The sequence below is a fragment of the Protomyctophum parallelum genome (assembly GCF_964188405.1).
Source record: "Protomyctophum parallelum genome assembly, chromosome: 8".
In the NCBI taxonomy this organism is placed as follows: domain Eukaryota; kingdom Metazoa; phylum Chordata; class Actinopteri; order Myctophiformes; family Myctophidae; genus Protomyctophum; species Protomyctophum parallelum.
In genome coordinates this window covers 7915730-7933957 of record NC_139703.1, presented here as the reverse complement: position 1 = coordinate 7933957, position 18228 = coordinate 7915730, and the positions used below count along the sequence as shown (strand labels likewise).

General features: G+C 45.2%; 1 protein-coding gene across 3 annotated transcripts in view; it reads left to right on the top strand.

The window, feature by feature from the left end:
- The window catches only part of LOC310863534 (DDB1- and CUL4-associated factor 1-like), a 43152-nt gene that overhangs the window by 20098 nt on the left and 4826 nt on the right, over positions 1-18228 (top strand). For all 3 annotated transcript variants that reach the window (XM_083771951.1, XM_083771950.1, XM_083771952.1), the window contains 15 exons: positions 1277-1435; positions 2620-2799; positions 3653-3762; positions 5418-5517; positions 6807-6976; positions 7266-7378; positions 8203-8279; positions 9029-9172; positions 10224-10379; positions 11449-12129; positions 12941-13218; positions 14383-14581; positions 14735-14817; positions 15351-15435; positions 15576-15809. In XM_083771951.1, coding sequence (XP_083628077.1) covers positions 1277-1435; positions 2620-2799; positions 3653-3762; positions 5418-5517; positions 6807-6976; positions 7266-7378; positions 8203-8279; positions 9029-9172; positions 10224-10379; positions 11449-12129; positions 12941-13218; positions 14383-14581; positions 14735-14817; positions 15351-15435; positions 15576-15809 — 2769 coding nt within the window. The remainder of the gene's footprint in view (positions 1-1276; positions 1436-2619; positions 2800-3652; positions 3763-5417; positions 5518-6806; positions 6977-7265; positions 7379-8202; positions 8280-9028; positions 9173-10223; positions 10380-11448; positions 12130-12940; positions 13219-14382; positions 14582-14734; positions 14818-15350; positions 15436-15575; positions 15810-18228) is intronic.

Genomic DNA, 18228 nt, shown 5'->3' with positions numbered 1-18228 from the left:
ATGCCACAGTCACACACCTGACAACAGGGTTGTTTTTGTATATTTCACAGACACAATCTAAGAGGTGCCTATGGGAATTCCAATACAATAAAAACTCACTGTGAAGTGAGGGACACCTTGTCTCTCAGACAGTCTTTTGCTGCTACATGACGTCACTGAGTGGGGGAATATTTAAAGCAAACATGAGAAGTCCAAATACTTGGCTTAAATGTCATTGGGGGAGGGGTGGGCAATGATAAAGCAAACATAAAAAAGTCCATAGACTTGGCTCAATGGCTGCCACATGACCTGATGGCCCGGGGCTTCGATTGTGGAATTAACGGCGTGACCCAGGGGTAGTGCCCCCCCCCTTCCCCGGTAGAAAATGGAGGAGAACACTTGACGTCACCAAATTTGGAACGACGTTATTGGTTAGCGAAATACAAGTTGGCTCCCACTTCCTATGCCAGATCTTCCACCAATGGCTTTCCCCCCAGGCTTTCATTTTTTAGCCTAATAACGAACGAAAATAAAAACCAACTCTACCGAGGCTACTATTCAAAGTATGACTCAGACTACATGATTGTAAAAGCTTGTATTGTAGGGAGGCTGTGGCTCAGGAGGTAGAGCAGGTCGTCCAATGATCCATGGGTCGGTGGTTCGAATCCCGGCTTCTCCTGTCCGCATGTCGACGTGTCCTTGGGCAAGACACTGAACCCCACATTGCCTCCAATGAGTCGGTCGGTGCCTCGCATGGCAGCTTGCCACCATTGGTGTGTGAATGTGGGAAGTGAGGACGCTGGCGTCGACTGTTCGCCGCTTCACCTCCCAATGTATGAATGAATGAACCATTGTAATGCGCTTTGAGTAGATAATATAAGATAGATATATCTAGATAAGATAGATCGTTATTGTCACTGTAGTGCAACCACAATATATAAGAAAAACACTAATGGGGCAACTTCATGGCATAAAACTGTTAGTCTGTTATAGTCCAGTCCAGTCAAGTTCTCAATCCAATCCAAGTTAATAAGTATTCCAATGCACCGCTAAAATAGTAGTAAAATACACCAATAAAATGTACTTTCACAAGTAGATAAAAATAAGGGGGACTGTACAAATCACAATATGCTTTGAGTAGGCGCATGGTGCATAGAAAAGCGCTATAAAAATGCAATTCATTATTATTATTATTATTAATAAAACATAACTGTGTTCTCCGTCTCACCTGTCTCTAGTACCTGACATCCCTGTTCCTCCATAACGGTGTCGTGCTCTCCGTCTCTCCTGTCTCTAGTACCTGGCATCCCTGCTCCTCCATAAGAAGTTTGCTGCAGAGTTCATCGCACACGGAGGCGTCCAGAAGCTGCTGGAGATCCCCCGGCCGTCCATGGCAGCCACCGGCGTCTCCCTGTGCCTCTACTATCTGGCCTACAACCAGGACGCCATGGAGAGGGTATAGAGAGCACTGCTTCCCCAAACCTTTTAGCCCGTGACCCACAAGATACATTTGAATAAGATAAAATAGGGCACATCCTCTGGTCTTGGTGCTGAGCCAAACTGTTAAACTAACCGATATCATGAACAAAAGCAAGGGCTCGCAACTCACTTTGTAATGCTCCAGGTAAATGTAATCGTAATCACAATCACAGCAGTGAGGACATGTATTGGGCTCAAGTATGAGACTTGAGAAAGACCAATACGGGTCGAAACGTTGTACTGTATGCCTGCTGCGATTGTGAATACATTTACCTGGAGCATTACAAAGTGAGCCCTTGCTTTTGTCCAAAAGAGAAATTAGACATTCCCCCGGGACCCAGACTAGTGTAAATTGCAGATCTACAAGCTCACATCGCGCCACGCCGGCTATTTTCACTACCCCTTAAACATTATTCAATAAATTACTTTGAAATTAAGTAATTTTATTTTGGTATTAATTCATGAATGCATGAATTCATTCACCTTTTTGGGGAATTGTCCGTGACCCACAAATGGATCCCCAACCGAACACTGGTTGGGGATCGGGAACCAGTGGTATAGAGGGCTGGTTCTCAATCTCCGTTTGATATGTATTAGGCTAGGCCAGGGATCCCCATTTGATACGATAACCCCATAATATAGTTATACGCTAATGAAATCCTCAGTGTAATTAAAGTGTATTTTTGATCGATTTAAAAAAATCATCATAGTACAGATTATATAATATAAACACAATAGGCAGATGCAAAGCTACAGTCGATGGAATTGCATTAATTGTCAATGGAAGCCAGCGACATGAAGATGCAAAGATGAATCCGACGTTTGTGCAAAACACCTACAAATACACTGTGTAGCTTTGTATCTTTTGCATCTGCTCGTGTGAACGCAGCATACCCATTTTGGGGGGAACCCCTTTTGGTGTTAGCATTATGTCATGCTTTAGCTATTGAAAAATAGCAGATCTACAAGCTCATAGCGCGCCACCGAGTGGCGCGCTACGAGCTTGTAGGTCTGCTATTTTTGAAAAATCAAAGAACGACTGACATAGAAACATAGCTTTTTCAGAAAACTGTCAGGATGTAGAAGACATTTTTAGAATCTGATCTCGGGTCAGAATGGGTTAACCCTGGTGTGTGTGTGTGTGTGTGTGCGTCCTTCCAGGTGTGTACTCTGGCAGACGGCGTCCTCTCAGACATGGTGTCCTATGCTCTGTGGCTGTTGGAGTCGTCTCACGCGTCAGGCTGCTGCCACGCCACCATGTTCTTCTCCATCTCCTTCTCCTTCAGGGCCATCCTGCAGCTGTTCGACCAGCACGACGGACTCCGGCGCCTGGTCAACCTGGTACAACCACACCTTGTTATTTTTGTCTTTGCTTTCTCAGCAAAAGCTTTCTCCTGAGTGTTAATTTGACACTCGGGATCCTACTACGCAAAGAGAATGGTCTGCACAGGAAAAGTCCATTTATTCAAGTCTTTTGAATATGACCGACATGAGACTTTAAACAGTTTCTGCACGTAAAACGTCCCTAAACGTCTTAAGGATTAAAACCAAGCTGAGCCTTAAACGTCTAGGGACGTCCTAGCGCATCCTCAATGATACGGGGCGAGATAAGAATATTCAGAATTTTCCCTTTTTTTTTTTTTTTTTTTGGCCCGTTCGCCTTTCGGCTGCCGTATGCTACGCTCTGGGCTCATATTCGTTGCCGTTGATTTACATGTTAGCGCGGCGGAAAGAATGACTCTCCTAATCCAGGGCGCTCTCCGTGGTTATGAATGGATCGATATGCTGGCGCTTTTTGGATCATATATCGTATAAATTAAAATGATCGCAATGTAAGCTAGCAATGTAAAGTCAACTTTTTTTAGTAGATTGTTTCCGGGTCATGGCTTTCAGAGTAAAAGCGCTGAGACAAACCCAGAGCTCCTATTTTGAAGCACTTCCGGCACTGATAGGGTTTTAATACATACAAATAAATTATTCACCAATTTCCTAAAGCATTAACAGCCAAATACAAAATAGATGATTATGCTGCTAATAATAATGGACACTGACTGGAAATGCACCATCGTAGAAATAAAACACATTGTTTTTTTTGTTTGTTTTTTCAATTTGAGTGCCTCTGATGGTGTCTCATGTGTCACATGACTTAACACTTTGATGTTGTGATCTCTGTGACCTCTCCGACCCCTTGCAGATCAGTACGCTGGAGATCCTAAACGTCGACGAGCAGGTGCCCGTACTCAGTGATGACCAGGTGTTCTCAAGCCGACAGACGGCCAAACACACCTGTATGGCCCTGCGCAGGTACTGACCACACTACACACCTGTATGGCCCTGCGCAGGTACTGACCACACTACACACCTGTATGCTCCTGCGCAGGTACTGACCACACTACACACCTGTATGCTCCTGCGCAGGTACTGACCACACTACACACCTGTATGCTCCTGCGCAGGTACTGACCACACTACACACCTGTATGCTCCTGCGCAGGTACTGACCACACTACACACCTGTATGCTCCTGCGCAGGTACTGACCACACTACACACCTGTATGCTCCTGCGCAGGTACTGACCACACTACACACCTGTATGCTCCTGCGCAGGTACTGACCACACTACACACCTGTATGGCCCTGCGCAGGTACTGACCACACTACACACCTGTATGGCCCTGCGCAGGTACTGACCACACTACACACCTGTATGCGCCTGCGCAGGTACTGACCACACTACACACCTGTATGCTCCTGCGCAGGTACTGACCACACTACACACCTGTATGCTCCTGCGCAGGTACTGACCACACTACACACCTGTATGGCCCTGCGCAGGTACTGACCACACTACACACCTGTATGGCCCTGCGCAGGTACTGACCAGTGTTGTTTTCGTCAACTAAAACTAAGACGAAAAATGTTCGTTGACTACCTTTTTATCACTGATGGAAACTAAATAAAAACTAAGCTATGATGACTAAAACTAAGACTACCGTATATATATATATATATATATATATATATATATATATATATACTGACAATTCCGTCAACAAATAAAAACTAGACTAAAATGTTAGGAAGGTACTAGTGGACATTACAAGAGATCCAGTATACCGGTAAGTCACTTTACAATTAGTTGCATGCTGAAAATAGCCGATCTACAAGCTCACAACGCGTCACAGTGCGACGTGTTGTAAGCTTGTAGATCGGCTATTTTCAGAAAAAAAAACAGTCATTACGACGGGATCAAGGCCTGCCAAAATTCATTTTAGCAGACTAAATCAACTGTACATTTAGTCGACTAAAATCTTATGACATTCAGTCGACTAAAACTAGACTTAACACTAAAACATTCCGGGTGACTAAAATGTGACTAAAACTATTCAAGAGACTATGACTAAAACTAAAATCAAAATGTGCTGCCAAAAACAACACTGGTACTGAACATCACATCATTGTGCGGTTGGTTACTTTTTGTTCGTCATTTTCATTTTAAAGCACGGATTGGTTTGAAAAGTCTTATTCCGAAATTGTCACTGGAGAAAAGATTGATTTACCAACAAAATTCTAACACGAACAAACAAGTCTAACATTTTAATCAATTTATGGAAAATGGTCTACTGTACAGTGTACAGTATATCCTGTATGCTTGTTTTTCAATGAAGCCTGGCCTTTAATTTTGGCTAGCTTAATGTTCTTCCGTATGCAGCAGAGTGAGTGATTGGCTAGCTTAATGTTCTTCCGTATGCAGCTCAGTGAGTGATTGGCTAGCTTAATGTTCTTCCGTATGCAGCTCAGTGAGTGATTGGCTAGCTTAATGTTCTTCCGTATGCAGCTCAGTGAGTGATTGGCTAGCTTAATGTTTTTCCGTATGAAGCTCAGTGAGTGATTGGCTAGCTTAATGTTCTTCCGTATGCAGCTCAGTGAGTGATATGGGAAGCATTTTCCTCTGCAGGTACTTTGAGGCTCACCTGGCAGTGAAAACGGAACAGGTCAAACAATCTCTCCACAGAACAGAAGGGGGCAGCACTGTGCACCAGCAGCCACATTATAAGGTATGTGTATTAGAACTTCCACTACTACTAGTAATATATCTACTACCAATACTATATAATAAGTACCCGAGCACTGCATAGTAGTGCGAAACCCTATTGAAATCGCAATGATTATTCTATGGGCTCATTCATAGTCTGGAGTTTCGTTGGTGAGGTGACCACCGCTCCGGTGGTGAGGAGGTGAGTAAAAACAGAGAGAAGGGCTAGGGCGGTGGCGGTGGTTTGCTCTTCACCGCGGCTCGTGACGTCATGTTGTAGTTCGGTGGTCACTAGGGATGGGTATCGTTAGGATTTTTTCGAGTCCGGTACCGATTCCGGTTCTGCTTATCGATTCCGGTTCTTAACGGTTCCCTATTTCGGTTCCAAAATGATATAAAAGAGGTCAAATGTTTAACAAAAAAGCTCAATGTCAATTTAAGACATGTAATGAATAAATAGTGTAACATCCTCTTCCACAGTAGACTACCACAGTACTGTGGTAAAGGCCTACATTTAGGCTACTGACAAGTTCAGATGCAAATAATAACATAAAAATTAAATGTATGATAGGCTATTTCATATATCGGTAAATTGTAATATCACATCAGAACAGTGCAACACTACAGTGCTTCAACGGGAGGGAGGGAGGGGGAGAGAGAGAGAGAGAAAAAAAGAAAGACGTGTTAGAGAGAGCGTCTCTCTCTAACGCGCGTACGCGAGAGAGAGAAAGAAAGACGTGTTAGAGAGAGCGTGAAGCCATACTTTTGAGCGACAAGAGCGATTACCACGGTCCATTCTGTTGCTGGCTCTCCGAGTAGCAGGATCTGATTATAATCAGCTGTTTTATGTGCGTGCGTGCGTGCGTGCGTGCATGGTGTCACCCAGGAACCGATAGAGAGAACCGAAATTGAATTATTGTAATGGGTACCCGGTACTCGAGCATGTTCGGTTCGGTACCGGATTGGTCCCGACGTTCGGGACCCACCCCTAGTGGTCACCCCACCACCGAAAATCCAGACTATGAATGAGCCCTTATTCTTGGACCGATCAGACCAATCGGAACTGGGAGCTCTTATTCCCAGTTCTTATTGGTCGATATTTGCCCCTAACTTGCACAGATGCGTGAGGGCCTGGTCATCGCTGCTTGCAGATTTAATTAATATCTGATATTAGGTGTAGTACTAGTAAACATAAAGCAAGTCATGGTTCTCAGACAAAATCATTTCAATGACTCCCAAATGGATAATTAATAAGTGTGTGTGTGTGTGTGTGTGTGTGTGTGTGTGTGTGTGTGTGCGCTCTCCATCCAGCCTTGCTCGTACACCCGGGAGCAGGTGGTTGAAATGATGGAGTTCCTGATAGAGTGTGGCGCTCCTCATGTCCACTGGGAGCAGGCTGACGCCTTCTACAAGCTCTCCTGTGTTCCCCTGACGCTGCAGCTCATCTCTACCGCCTGCGACTGGAGGACCTACTATGGCAGGTAACGCACACGGACGGAGGGGAACTTTTATACTGACAGACCATAGCCTAGCCGAGTGTTGCCTAGCGACGGTTGAGATATCCACGCAGTGGTCAAGAGCGATCTCAACTAAAAGAAAAAAAGAAGTTGAAGATGTTTTTTGGCGCTCTGCTCGCGGTGAATGAGTTTTAAGACATAACTACATCTCTTATAAACTCATCTGTCGTGTTGTACCCGGCGAATTCCAACTTCTAAAACGAGGATAACATCCATTATTATCATGTTTTCTGTCCGTCCTTCCTCTGTGCAGGAGTGACACGGTGCGGTACGCCCTGGATATCCTGGCCATTCTGACCGTGGTTCCTAAGATCCAGATGGCACTGGTCTCTCTGGATGAGACCCGCTCTCCCGACTCCACCATCGGTCCGTAAAAAGGAGACCTTTTCTTCTCTCTCCTTCTCCTCTTTTGTTTGTTTTCCGATGTCCATGTTTTTTCTTGGTTAACTTACGGCGCTGTAGATTGAAGATTCAAATCCCCCACAACAGCTGGGGGTGTTTGGTTGGTGCACTGCACATTTATACAATAGTACCAGCAAAATGACAAAATACATGTCATGCACCAATCTGACAACACGGTACACAGAGCAAATGAAGAAATCCACACTTCTTGTTGGCATACAGAAGAAGACTGTGGTCGCACAGGGAAGCTCCCTGAGCCATATTGAAGTGCATTGAGTGGTGTGTTCTACGGTTATACGTTATAGACTCCGTTCTGAAAGTTTTGGAGAAAAAAAGCGTATACCGTCTGCTGAACATTTTGACCACGTGCGAGCGTATAGCCTACAGTATATGTGCGCATGTCGCTATAGAGCAGTCCCGCCTCCTGTCATGACGACACCAGGCCAGGAAATGATTCCCAATGCATTTTTCCCATAGACATTTCAAAAGTATTTATTTAAAGACGGTTATGCCGCGGACAAAGCCAACTTGAGTCGTGACAAATCAAACACAATATTTTGGTAGTCTGAGGAAAATGAACGGAGAATAATTTCCTGGGCCCTGGTAGGGGGTGGGACTGCGACACTCTATACCGTCTGACTAACCCTCGGTTAACCTTTGCTGAATTGTTTGCAGCCATGAGGTAAATGAAATTCCATGAAGTTTGACTTCCTGGCGCGCGCGTGTGTGTGTGTGTGTGTGTGTGTGTGTGTGTGTGTGTGTGTGTGTGTGTGTGTGTGTTTGCACAGGGATGGGTATAATCCTGGGCTTGGCAGAGGGAGAGGTGTTTGCTAATGACGCAGAGATCCAGAAGTCTGCCCTGCAGGTAACGAGGGATGCATAGAGTAGACGCAGCTCTGTTGATGTCCCAACACTTTTGTGAATTTCGTGGTGACCAAAGTTTAACCCATTACCCACACATAGCCTATCAACCATGTACCGCAGACACAGAGGGACAGACACTACGTATCACTGTATATCAAACTGTCTGTATCCAATCATGGGAATCATAGGAAGGTGTATATATAATATATATATATATATACCAGACTCATTGAAATGTAGAGTTATGATGTCGCTGCGATACGATGCTCCATCGACACCCATAATAAGGATTTTGTGTTTCATCTGTAGAATGTTTTGGAACTATTGATCCCTTGATGGCAAACTGTGTTTCCGCATTCGACTTGTTATCTTTGATCACACCGAAACAAATTCCAAGTTGGTTATGGCAATAAATGATTGAATATTGAGAATAATATATGAATATTCTTTGTTTACAACCGGAAGTCTTACATTATTTTCTTTATAATGGATTTCACTTTCCCATTTTGGGCGGGAACCCCTTTTGGTGTTAGCATTATGTTATGCTTTAGCTATTGAAAAATAGCAGATCTACAAGCTCATGAGTGGTGCGCTATGAGCTTGTAGATCTGCTATTTTTGAAAAATCGAAGAACGACTGACATAGAAACATGGCTTTTTCAGAAAACTGTCAGGATGTAGAAGACTTTTAGAATCTGATCTCAGGTCAAAATGGGTTAATTAATGACTTGTCTCTCGTGCTCTCCTTCAGGTGATTACAAACTGTGTCTGTGCTCCGGACAAGAGTCTGAGCACGGTGGGTGGGTTTGCGGTGTCCCCCCAGCAGCCCCCCGCCCCTCACAACAAGGTTCTGGCCCGCATGTGGAGGCTGGTGCAGAACAACAACGGCATTAAGGTGAGTTTGGCTGCACTTTGGTGTACTATAAGTCCACAACTTTAGTTATCCCTGCTTTACATCGCAATCGTAATTTCTTTCACCCAGAATTCTTTTTTTTTTTGTAACGGTGATCATGGGTTCTTTAGTTATGGGCCGTTGAATAAAGCATGTTTTGACCGAAACACGCAACCTGGGAAAATGTGAACGAGAAAGATGCATTTTAGTAAATGTGTTTACTGTTTACATTGAGCCGGATGGAAGCGGGCATTTCACTTGCGGTTAATTTCGATCGTTTTATTGATCGCCTAGCAACCCAGAGCGTTTCATACGGTTGGGGGAAGAGCGCGATAAGGGTGCATGGATCAGGTTTTTTGGGACTGATCACCGTTTGTTTTTCTCACCATCGGACGATACCGATACAAAAAGTCTTTCATGAATTAGAAACAGATTAAATGTTTTTTTTTTTTCAAAAATTTTCATACATAAATCCCCCAAAAATCTAAAAGATTCCATAAATTAGAAAACAAATTAATAAAGGAGTTGTGCAAAATAGCCGATCTACAAGCTTTTCACTGGTTTGGGTCCCGGGGGAGACATCACATTTCTCTTTTGGGTCTCAGCTCCGGTCTAGAGCATGGGTTTTCAACCCTTTTCACATCAAGGTCCATTATTTATTCTGCATTTGAGCCACGGAACCACCATTTGATGAGAAAATAGCCTCTCGGACCCAAAATGTAGAATATTGTGACGTCGTTGGATACGATTCCATGTGTATGATGTGGTACAAGGAGAGACAACAGGCGACAACAAAATAACCATTCTTCTACATTCTCTAATTCTATAGACTTCTTGTAAGTTAAGTAATCTGAGATGTTTAACAATAATGTAACTCTTGAGAGCTAATAATGATCCATTTGTTTAACAGCATTAACAAATCTCCATCATTTAGCTGGGGACCACCTGGTTGGAACCCCTTTCAAGCACCACTGTTGGTCCCTGGACCACTGGTTGAAAGAAAAACAAAAAAACCCTGTTCTAGAGTGTTAACTTAACTGTGTTGTTGTGTCAGGTGCTGCTGTCGCTGTTGTCCATCAAGATGCCCATAACGGACGCAGACCGGATCCGCTCGCTGGCCTGTAAGGCTCTGGTGGGTCTGTCTCGCTGCTCGGCCATCAGGCAGATCATCAGCAAGCTGCCTCTGTTCAGCAGTGGACACATACAGCAGGTCAGTCTCTCCTCTGTTCAGCAGTGGACACATACAGCAGGTCAGTCTCTCTGTTCAGCAGTGGACACATACAGCAGGTCAGTCTCTCTGTTCAGCAGTGGACACATACAGCAGGTCAGTCTCTCCTCTGTTCAGCAGTGGACACATACAGCAGGTCAGTCTCTCTGTTCAGCAGTGGACACATACAGCAGGTCAGTCTCTCCTCTGTTCAGCAGTGGACACATACAGCAGGTCAGTCTCTCTGTTCAGCAGTGGACACATACAGCAGGTCAGTCTCTCCTCTGTTCAGCAGTGGACACATACAGCAGGTCAGTCTCTCTGTTCAGCAGTGGACACATACAGCAGGTCAGTCTCTCCTCTGTTCAGCAGTGGACACATACAGCAGGTCAGTCTCTCCTCTGTTCAGCAGTGGACACATACAGCAGGTCAGTCTCTCCTCTGTTCAGCAGTGGACACATACAGCAGGTCAGTCTCTCCTCTGTTCAGCAGTGGACACATACAGCAGGTCAGTCTCTCTGTTCAGCAGTGGACACATACAGCAGGTCAGTCTCTCTGTTCAGCAGTGGACACATACAGCAGGTCAGTCTCTCTGTTCAGCAGTGGACACATACAGCAGGTCAGTCTCTCTGTTCAGCAGTGGACACATACAGCAGGTCAGTCTCTTCTTCTCTTCCATTTCGGCAAAAACTGTAGGTCCAGTGTTAGAATTAAGGCTGATTTATGCTTTGCGTGTGTGGCAGAAGTCGTAGCTCTTAACATTTTCTGCTGAAATAATTTAATGCATGCTTCTATTACCAACCGCTTAAGAATAACGCATATTATTCAAGGAATATTATTTTGTACACAGACTTTATAATCGGCACATGCCCAGTCTTTTGTGCATTATATTATTTCCCCCAGCTCCACTACATGTAATGCATCCAAAGCTTAGTAAAACAAATGAATCAGTATGGTATGTCGTCATATTTGTCACCCAGGAGATCATGTCTTCATGTGCCTGTCTTGTATAGCCCTGCAGTGGGCTGCAATAATAATGAATTATATGTAAATCGTTTTTTCTCTCCCCCAGCTGATGAAGGAACCGGTGTTGCAGGACAAGCGCTCCGAACACGTCCGTTTCTGCCGCTACGCGGCGGAGCTCACGGAGAGGGTCTCCGGCAAGCCCCTGCTCATCAGCACGGACGTGTCTCTGGCGCGCCTGCAGCGGGCCAACGTGGTGGCCCAGTCCCGCATCACCTTCCCCGAGAAGGAGCTCCTCATGCTGATCCGCAGCCACCTGCTGGCCAAGGGCCTTCAGGACACGGCCTGCACGCTGTCGAGAGAGGCCAACCTGCCGCTCTGTCAGACCGCCTCGTCCTCTTCGTCCTGCGTCAGCCCCTCGTCCTCCTCCCCGTCCGTGGCGGCGCTGCTGCCCAGGACCCCCCGCCTCGCCCACGGGATCGCGGTCCGCGCCGCCGGCGGCCATGTCGGCTCGTCCCCCGTGTCCTCCTCTTCCGGTGGCGCCCCGCCGCCACCCTGGAATCCTCCTCCCTCGCTTCCACACTCCTCCGCCCACTGCTCTTCCTCCTCCTCCTCCTCTGCCATCACGAGCCCTCCTCCTCCTCCTGCCACTAGTACCCACCACGGACACGGCTGCACGCCGGTCGGCCGGATCCTGTTTTCGCGGGAGCGGCAGGCTCTTATGAGCAGCGGCTCGGGGAAGAAGTCTTCTGTGCTGAGGGAGAAATCTGACCACGGTGCCTTTATACAGGTTGGTGAAGTTATTACCTGGGTCCCTGACTGGGCCTTTAACCCATTTTGACCTGAGATCAGATTCTAAAAATGTCTTCTAAATCCTGACAGTTTTCTGAAAAAGCTATGTTTCTATGTCAGTCGTTCTTCGATTTTTCAAAAATATATTTTTCAATAGCTAAAGCATAACATGATGCTAACACCAAAAGGGGTTCCCGCCCAAAATGGGTTAAATACATTTTGACATTTTGTTGAATATTGTCTCTAGCCAAATTCCAATACCCAAAGTCTCGGCCGCTCGCTCACACTCGGTCACTCCAGCATGGCAGTGTTGAAATTGGTGACCTGCCGAAATATGTGACCATCTTGTGGACTTCACATATCTTACCTGTAGGTCTTTAAATATGTGGCCTTAATGCCACTGAGTTTCGATACGATACGATACAACCTCATTGTCAGCTTGCACTGAAATTTGTTTTTCGTCCATGACGTCACCGTTCAAGAAACCGACAAGACATAGACAATACATTACAAAATGGTAGACATTACAGGACAAAAATCACAGAAACAATCAGGAACAAGAACATATCCACTGGTTTAACGATTTTGGTTTAAAAGCAATACAGACCGTTTTTCTTAAGTTGAACTCTAATAAAGCTAATAAACAAATCACAATGATTTACATTCATACACTGACGTTAATTGATCTCCGTCTACACGATTGTCACATATTTCAGCAGGTCACCAATTTCACCGTAACACTGCCATGATGGAGTGAGCGAGTGGCCAAGACTTTTGTTATTGCAACGTGGCTTCTGTCTTTTTCCCAGAGTCCTGCCATGAGGAAACAGCTGGAGCGCCACCTGCCCTCTCCACCCGCCCTGGACAGCATCATCACGGAGTACCTGCGGGAGCAGCACGCTCGCTGTCCCAACCCGGTCACCACCTGCCCCCCGTTCTCCCTCTTCACCCCGCACCGCTGCCCCGAGCCCAAGCAGAGACGACAGGCGCCCCACAGCTTCACGGCCCGGCTGGGGAGCAGGGTGCTGTACCCCAAATACGGAGGAGTGGACAGAGGCTGCCAGGATAGACACCTCATATTTAGCAGGTAAGAGCAGTGTGTGCGTACAGTACACGCAGTCACTGAGTCAGACACTCAGTCAGTCAGTCAGACACTCACAGACAGACAGGCAGACAAACTGAGACAGATACACACACTATACAACCATTAACCCATTCTGACCTGAGATCAGATTCATACCAGGTTTCCACTGGACACACACTGGTCTGATTAAACCCATTCTGACCTGAGATCAGATTAAAAAAATGTCAGTCGTTCTTCGATTTTTCAAAAAATAGCAGACCTACAAGCTCGTATCGCGCCACTCGGTGGCGCGATATGAGCTTGTAGATCTGCTATTTTTAAATAGCTAAAGCATGACATGATGCTAACACCAAAATGGGTGCCCGGTCAGAATGGGTTAATATTGCAAGACTGTACAGTATATGTATCTGTATGAAGATTGAAGAGAGAGATCATGTATTTATCGAACACTGTTGAGAAAGCACCAAGTGCAAGTAGTTGGTGTCTATTCAACCTTAAGAGATGGCTTAACAAAACCCAAAATTCTAATCATGTACAGTACTATGTTTGCTTGTCTTGTACTGCATTGATCTGTTTTGATGTTGATTAATGTGCACTCTCCCTGGTAAATAAATACATAAATTGTCTTCTATTTGACGGAATATACAAATATGTGACCAGATTTGACAGAGAATCTGTCATCGTGCAACCTCCAGCTTTTCACCAGAGGAGAAAAACTGATTTTTTTTAATTATTTTATCCAAAATGGGTTAATAGCACAGGCAAACTCTTCACATACTAGAACGTGTCTGAAATAATTGTCAGAGCTGAAATCGACATGTACATATGAAATAAATATTTAGTGTACAGTAGCTACTAGGTATAATGTTAGAGTCCACAGAAGTGAACCTTTCTAGCCTGTTTTCTCAACTTGCTGTTTTCTGTAAGACATTACTCTATAAACCTTTAACAAACAATATGTCAATTTGAAGCTACGATTCCCTGCTTTCACATGACATTAATTAATTATAATTCAATGACAGGCTCCCATTCACGGTGGGTCACATTCACATATTACCTTGAGCCCCTTTTTTTTCCTTTTAAAAAAAAAAATTCCTTCCATCCTTGCCTTGTTTCCCTGCTCTCACATGTGTTTTTCTCTTCTTCCCTGTCCGTCTGTCTGTCCAGGTTCCGTCCCATGTCGGTGTTCCACGAGGGCGATGGCGACGAGAGCGGCTTCACCTGCTGTGCCTTCTCAGCCCGCGAGCGTTTCCTCATGCTGGGCACGTGCACCGGACACCTCAAACTCTACAACGTCTTCTCCGGCGAGGAGGAGTCCAACTACAGCTGTCACACCTCCGCCATCACACACCTGGAGCCCTCCAGGGTAGGGAAATGACCGCACAGAACAACTTCCTCCAACCTCCTCGTGTCTTGCGCTGGTTCCCACCAATTGGGGCTGGGCAATTAACCCGAAAAATATATATCGAAACCAATGTTGAGTGCCGTGAAATATTTATTTTTCTTCTGTGTGCGTCAGGATGGGACCCTACTGTTGACCTCTGCCTCCTGGAGTGTGCCCCTGTCTGCTCTCTGGAGTATGGACAGTGTCTTCACCTTGAAGTAAGATGCACACATATACACATACAGTACATACATTACATAGCTCTAGTACTGCTGGTTCTCTATCCTACCATGACCCCCTACTGCAGCACTGCTTGTTGCCTGTGCTGTTTAGTTGTCTGACCAGTAGCTATATTCATCTGGTATTGAACTTGTACCTGAGTGATTTGACATGCAACGAGGAGTGAATGCAATTCATTTATTAAGCGAATGCAAAGGCCTTAAGCCCAACTATCCAAGCCACTTGCCTCCTGATTTTCAATATGGAAGGCGACTGATCCTCCTTTTCGTCTTCGGAGAGGGCAAGCTTAATTTCAATGAACTGCCCAGTGGAAGGTGAAAACACCATTGCCAGTTGGGTCCCTATGTGCACACCAGGTTTGGGAAAACTAACACTCCAGACAGAGACAGACTCGAGACAGACTGTTGACCGACGTCAAAGGAAAAGAGGGTGCTGTTTTTCCTTTGTTTTGCCGATGTGTACCCAGATTGCTCCAATGTAAACTCTCTCTCTCTCTCTCTCTCTCTCTCAGACACTCGTTTGCAGACGACCACTGCGTGGAGTTCAGTAAGCTGTGTCAGGACAGAGTCATCGGCACTAAAGACCAAGACGCCCATGTAAGTGACCTCGCCGCTCTTCTCCTACCATGTTCTGCAGCATTTTAACCATGGGCTGTTTCTCTAATGTCTCCAATCCATTTCCATTTCACGTTCATTCTCACTCTTCTCTCCCGTCATTCTCCCTCCTTCCCCTGTAGATCTACGACATCCACACGGGTCAGAAGCTGCTGACCCTGAGTGACCCGGCGCTGGCCAACAACTACAAGAGGAACTGTGCGACCTTCCACCCCATGGACGACCTGGTGCTCAACGACGGGGTGATGTGGGACGTGAGGGCGTCGCGCGCCGTCCACAAGTTCGACAAGTTCAACATGAACATCAGCGGCGTGTTCCACCCCAACGGACTGGAGGTCATCATCAACACAGAGATCGTATCCTATTCAAACCATTAAAGACCTGAGGATCTGACAGACGGTAGTTTCACACCAACAGGATCCAATGCTTGTTTTTGACCGGCACCCAACCCCCCTCTAGACCAGAAATCACACAGGCTGGGGCAGGCTAATGTGTGTCTGCTTAAACCAATAGTACAGTACAATAGTTGGTGTAACTAATACATTCGCTAGGGATTCAATATTTCATATTCACACATTAATTCACACATTAATTAGCAAGTAAAAAGAAAAATATCATGCATTTTAACAGAGCGGAGAACAATGTTCTGTTCTCTGGAGTAGGAGGATGAATGTGTTGGAGCGGGGCTGATTCTGTGATTCACTGAACGATAATGCACTAGCTTCAAATGTCAGCTTTTACACGTTTTGAAGCTCCTTTTATTACTGTCTATATGAAATGCATTGCATTAAGCCGTGAATGGGGCTTTAGTACATTTTATTCAAATTGCTTTGGAAATGGTCTTAGTCATGTAGTCAGGTTCACTATGTGTTTTTGTTCAACATTTGTGGAGATTAGCAAAACAATACATTTTCTTAATGTTCAGAACATGGGGAATCCAAAAATCCTCGTTTGCATTTGCACAGATACATGCATTGCCGCCATATTGGTTGTTTTATGGACACCATAAAATATATAGCCTAATTTGTGCTGTCTTGGATTCTAGACAACCTAGAACCTTAATTAGATAGCTTTTCCAGGTCAAGGAGTTCAAAACAGACCTCAATTTATATCTCAGGGTTATAGAAAAGCAAGAAAGCAAATGTAAATTGAAAACATAGTCTTTATATTTCTACATTAGCAGCAGGCATGTACATGAGATTACACATTAAAGTGCAAAGAGATTATCGACAAGTTATAAGATTAAACTATATACAATATCTACATCTATCATTCAGGAATATTATTTTACAGCTCTTCATCACTGTCCGGAGTGTCATTTTCCACATTGCAGTCTGCGTCGTTTTCGCATTCACCACACAAACAAAGTTCTGTGCAAGCCAAGTTGTGTCTCCTGCATGAACATCTCTGGGTTGTGCAATGGGTTTTGCACTGACATCTGACCAACTCTACAATGGCCTGTGGTGCAGGTAGAACCTTTGTAGTGGTAGGGAGTATCTCACCATGGCTATTTTGATAATAGCCATGTTTGAGTGGGTCAAAAAGACTGCCACATCACAGTGGCTTGGCACCACACCCTACTTTGAACGCGCACACGTTCAATGTGCTCCTTTAAGGGCACCAACTGTAGCAACTTGCTGCTTTCTGCCAGATGTTTGCAAAACGGATACCACCTGAGTTCAGGAATGCTTGTTATATGGATGCCCTTTGGGCAGTACAGCATGCATACAAAGTTGGCCAATGCATCCTTCACCTCCTGTGTTAGGTCGCCTTCTTCTGTTAGTTTCATCAGTGCTGAGATGATGTCCCTGTCAATCTTTATGTACTGTTGAAACCACTTGGTTTTTCCTATTCCAGAGAACCTTCCAACAGTGTCTGCTCCAGTGAATGCATGGAATACCGGTAATGCTGCTGCCTTGTCTTGTCCCAGCGCATTCCAGATTGGCTCAATCTCCAACGTGCCTGATACCATGCATATAGCAGTGTTTTTGCAGAGCTTCTCATAATGTGCAACAGCCAGAACCAAGACATCAGTATCTGGGCTGAAGAAGACAATCCGTGCTTTAGGACAGCGCTGTGATGCAGCTGCAGCTAAGCAAATCATCAATGTATCAGCCTCCTCGTGGTTGTTTTCTTCGATCTGCATGTCCTGGTTGCTTCTTGTGCGGCCTGAAGCTGATGTGATGAATAACTTTGGGGAGTTTTCATTCATCTTGAGAATAGCTTGTGCAAGGTAATTAGTTAGATCGTCTTTTGTCTTTTCGTGGGATAGGAAGCGTGCCATTGGGATGTGTTCGATTTTTGTGTCGTCAGCAATCTGATACTGAATGGGATCTTTGCCATGTCTTGTTTTCTGCTTCAGTGACTCAGTTTGGTAGGTGTCAAAGACCAGAATAACCTCTTCGAAATCAGCGGTCATCACGAGGAGTCATTGAACTGCTGGCTGAGATCTTTCACCGTGCTGATTGTCCCACGTTTCTTTGTCATCTGTTGGACAAGAACCATTCCATCCACAATGGCAATTTTTCTACTCTCAGCGCGTTTGTCAGATGTTGGTGTTTCTTCATTCTGATGGGTTTCATCGTGTGTGATTTTCATATTTTCCAGGCAATGGATGAGCTTTGATTTGTCATTACAAGGAAGGACAGAGCCATCTGGGGCAAACAATGCTCTGGGCGTCAGAGTAAACTCGTAGTTGCCAATTGCATTCTTCTGATCAATGTCTCGGTTCGATCTGGCTAGAACCATAAACCGTCCATATAGCTCTTTTGCATA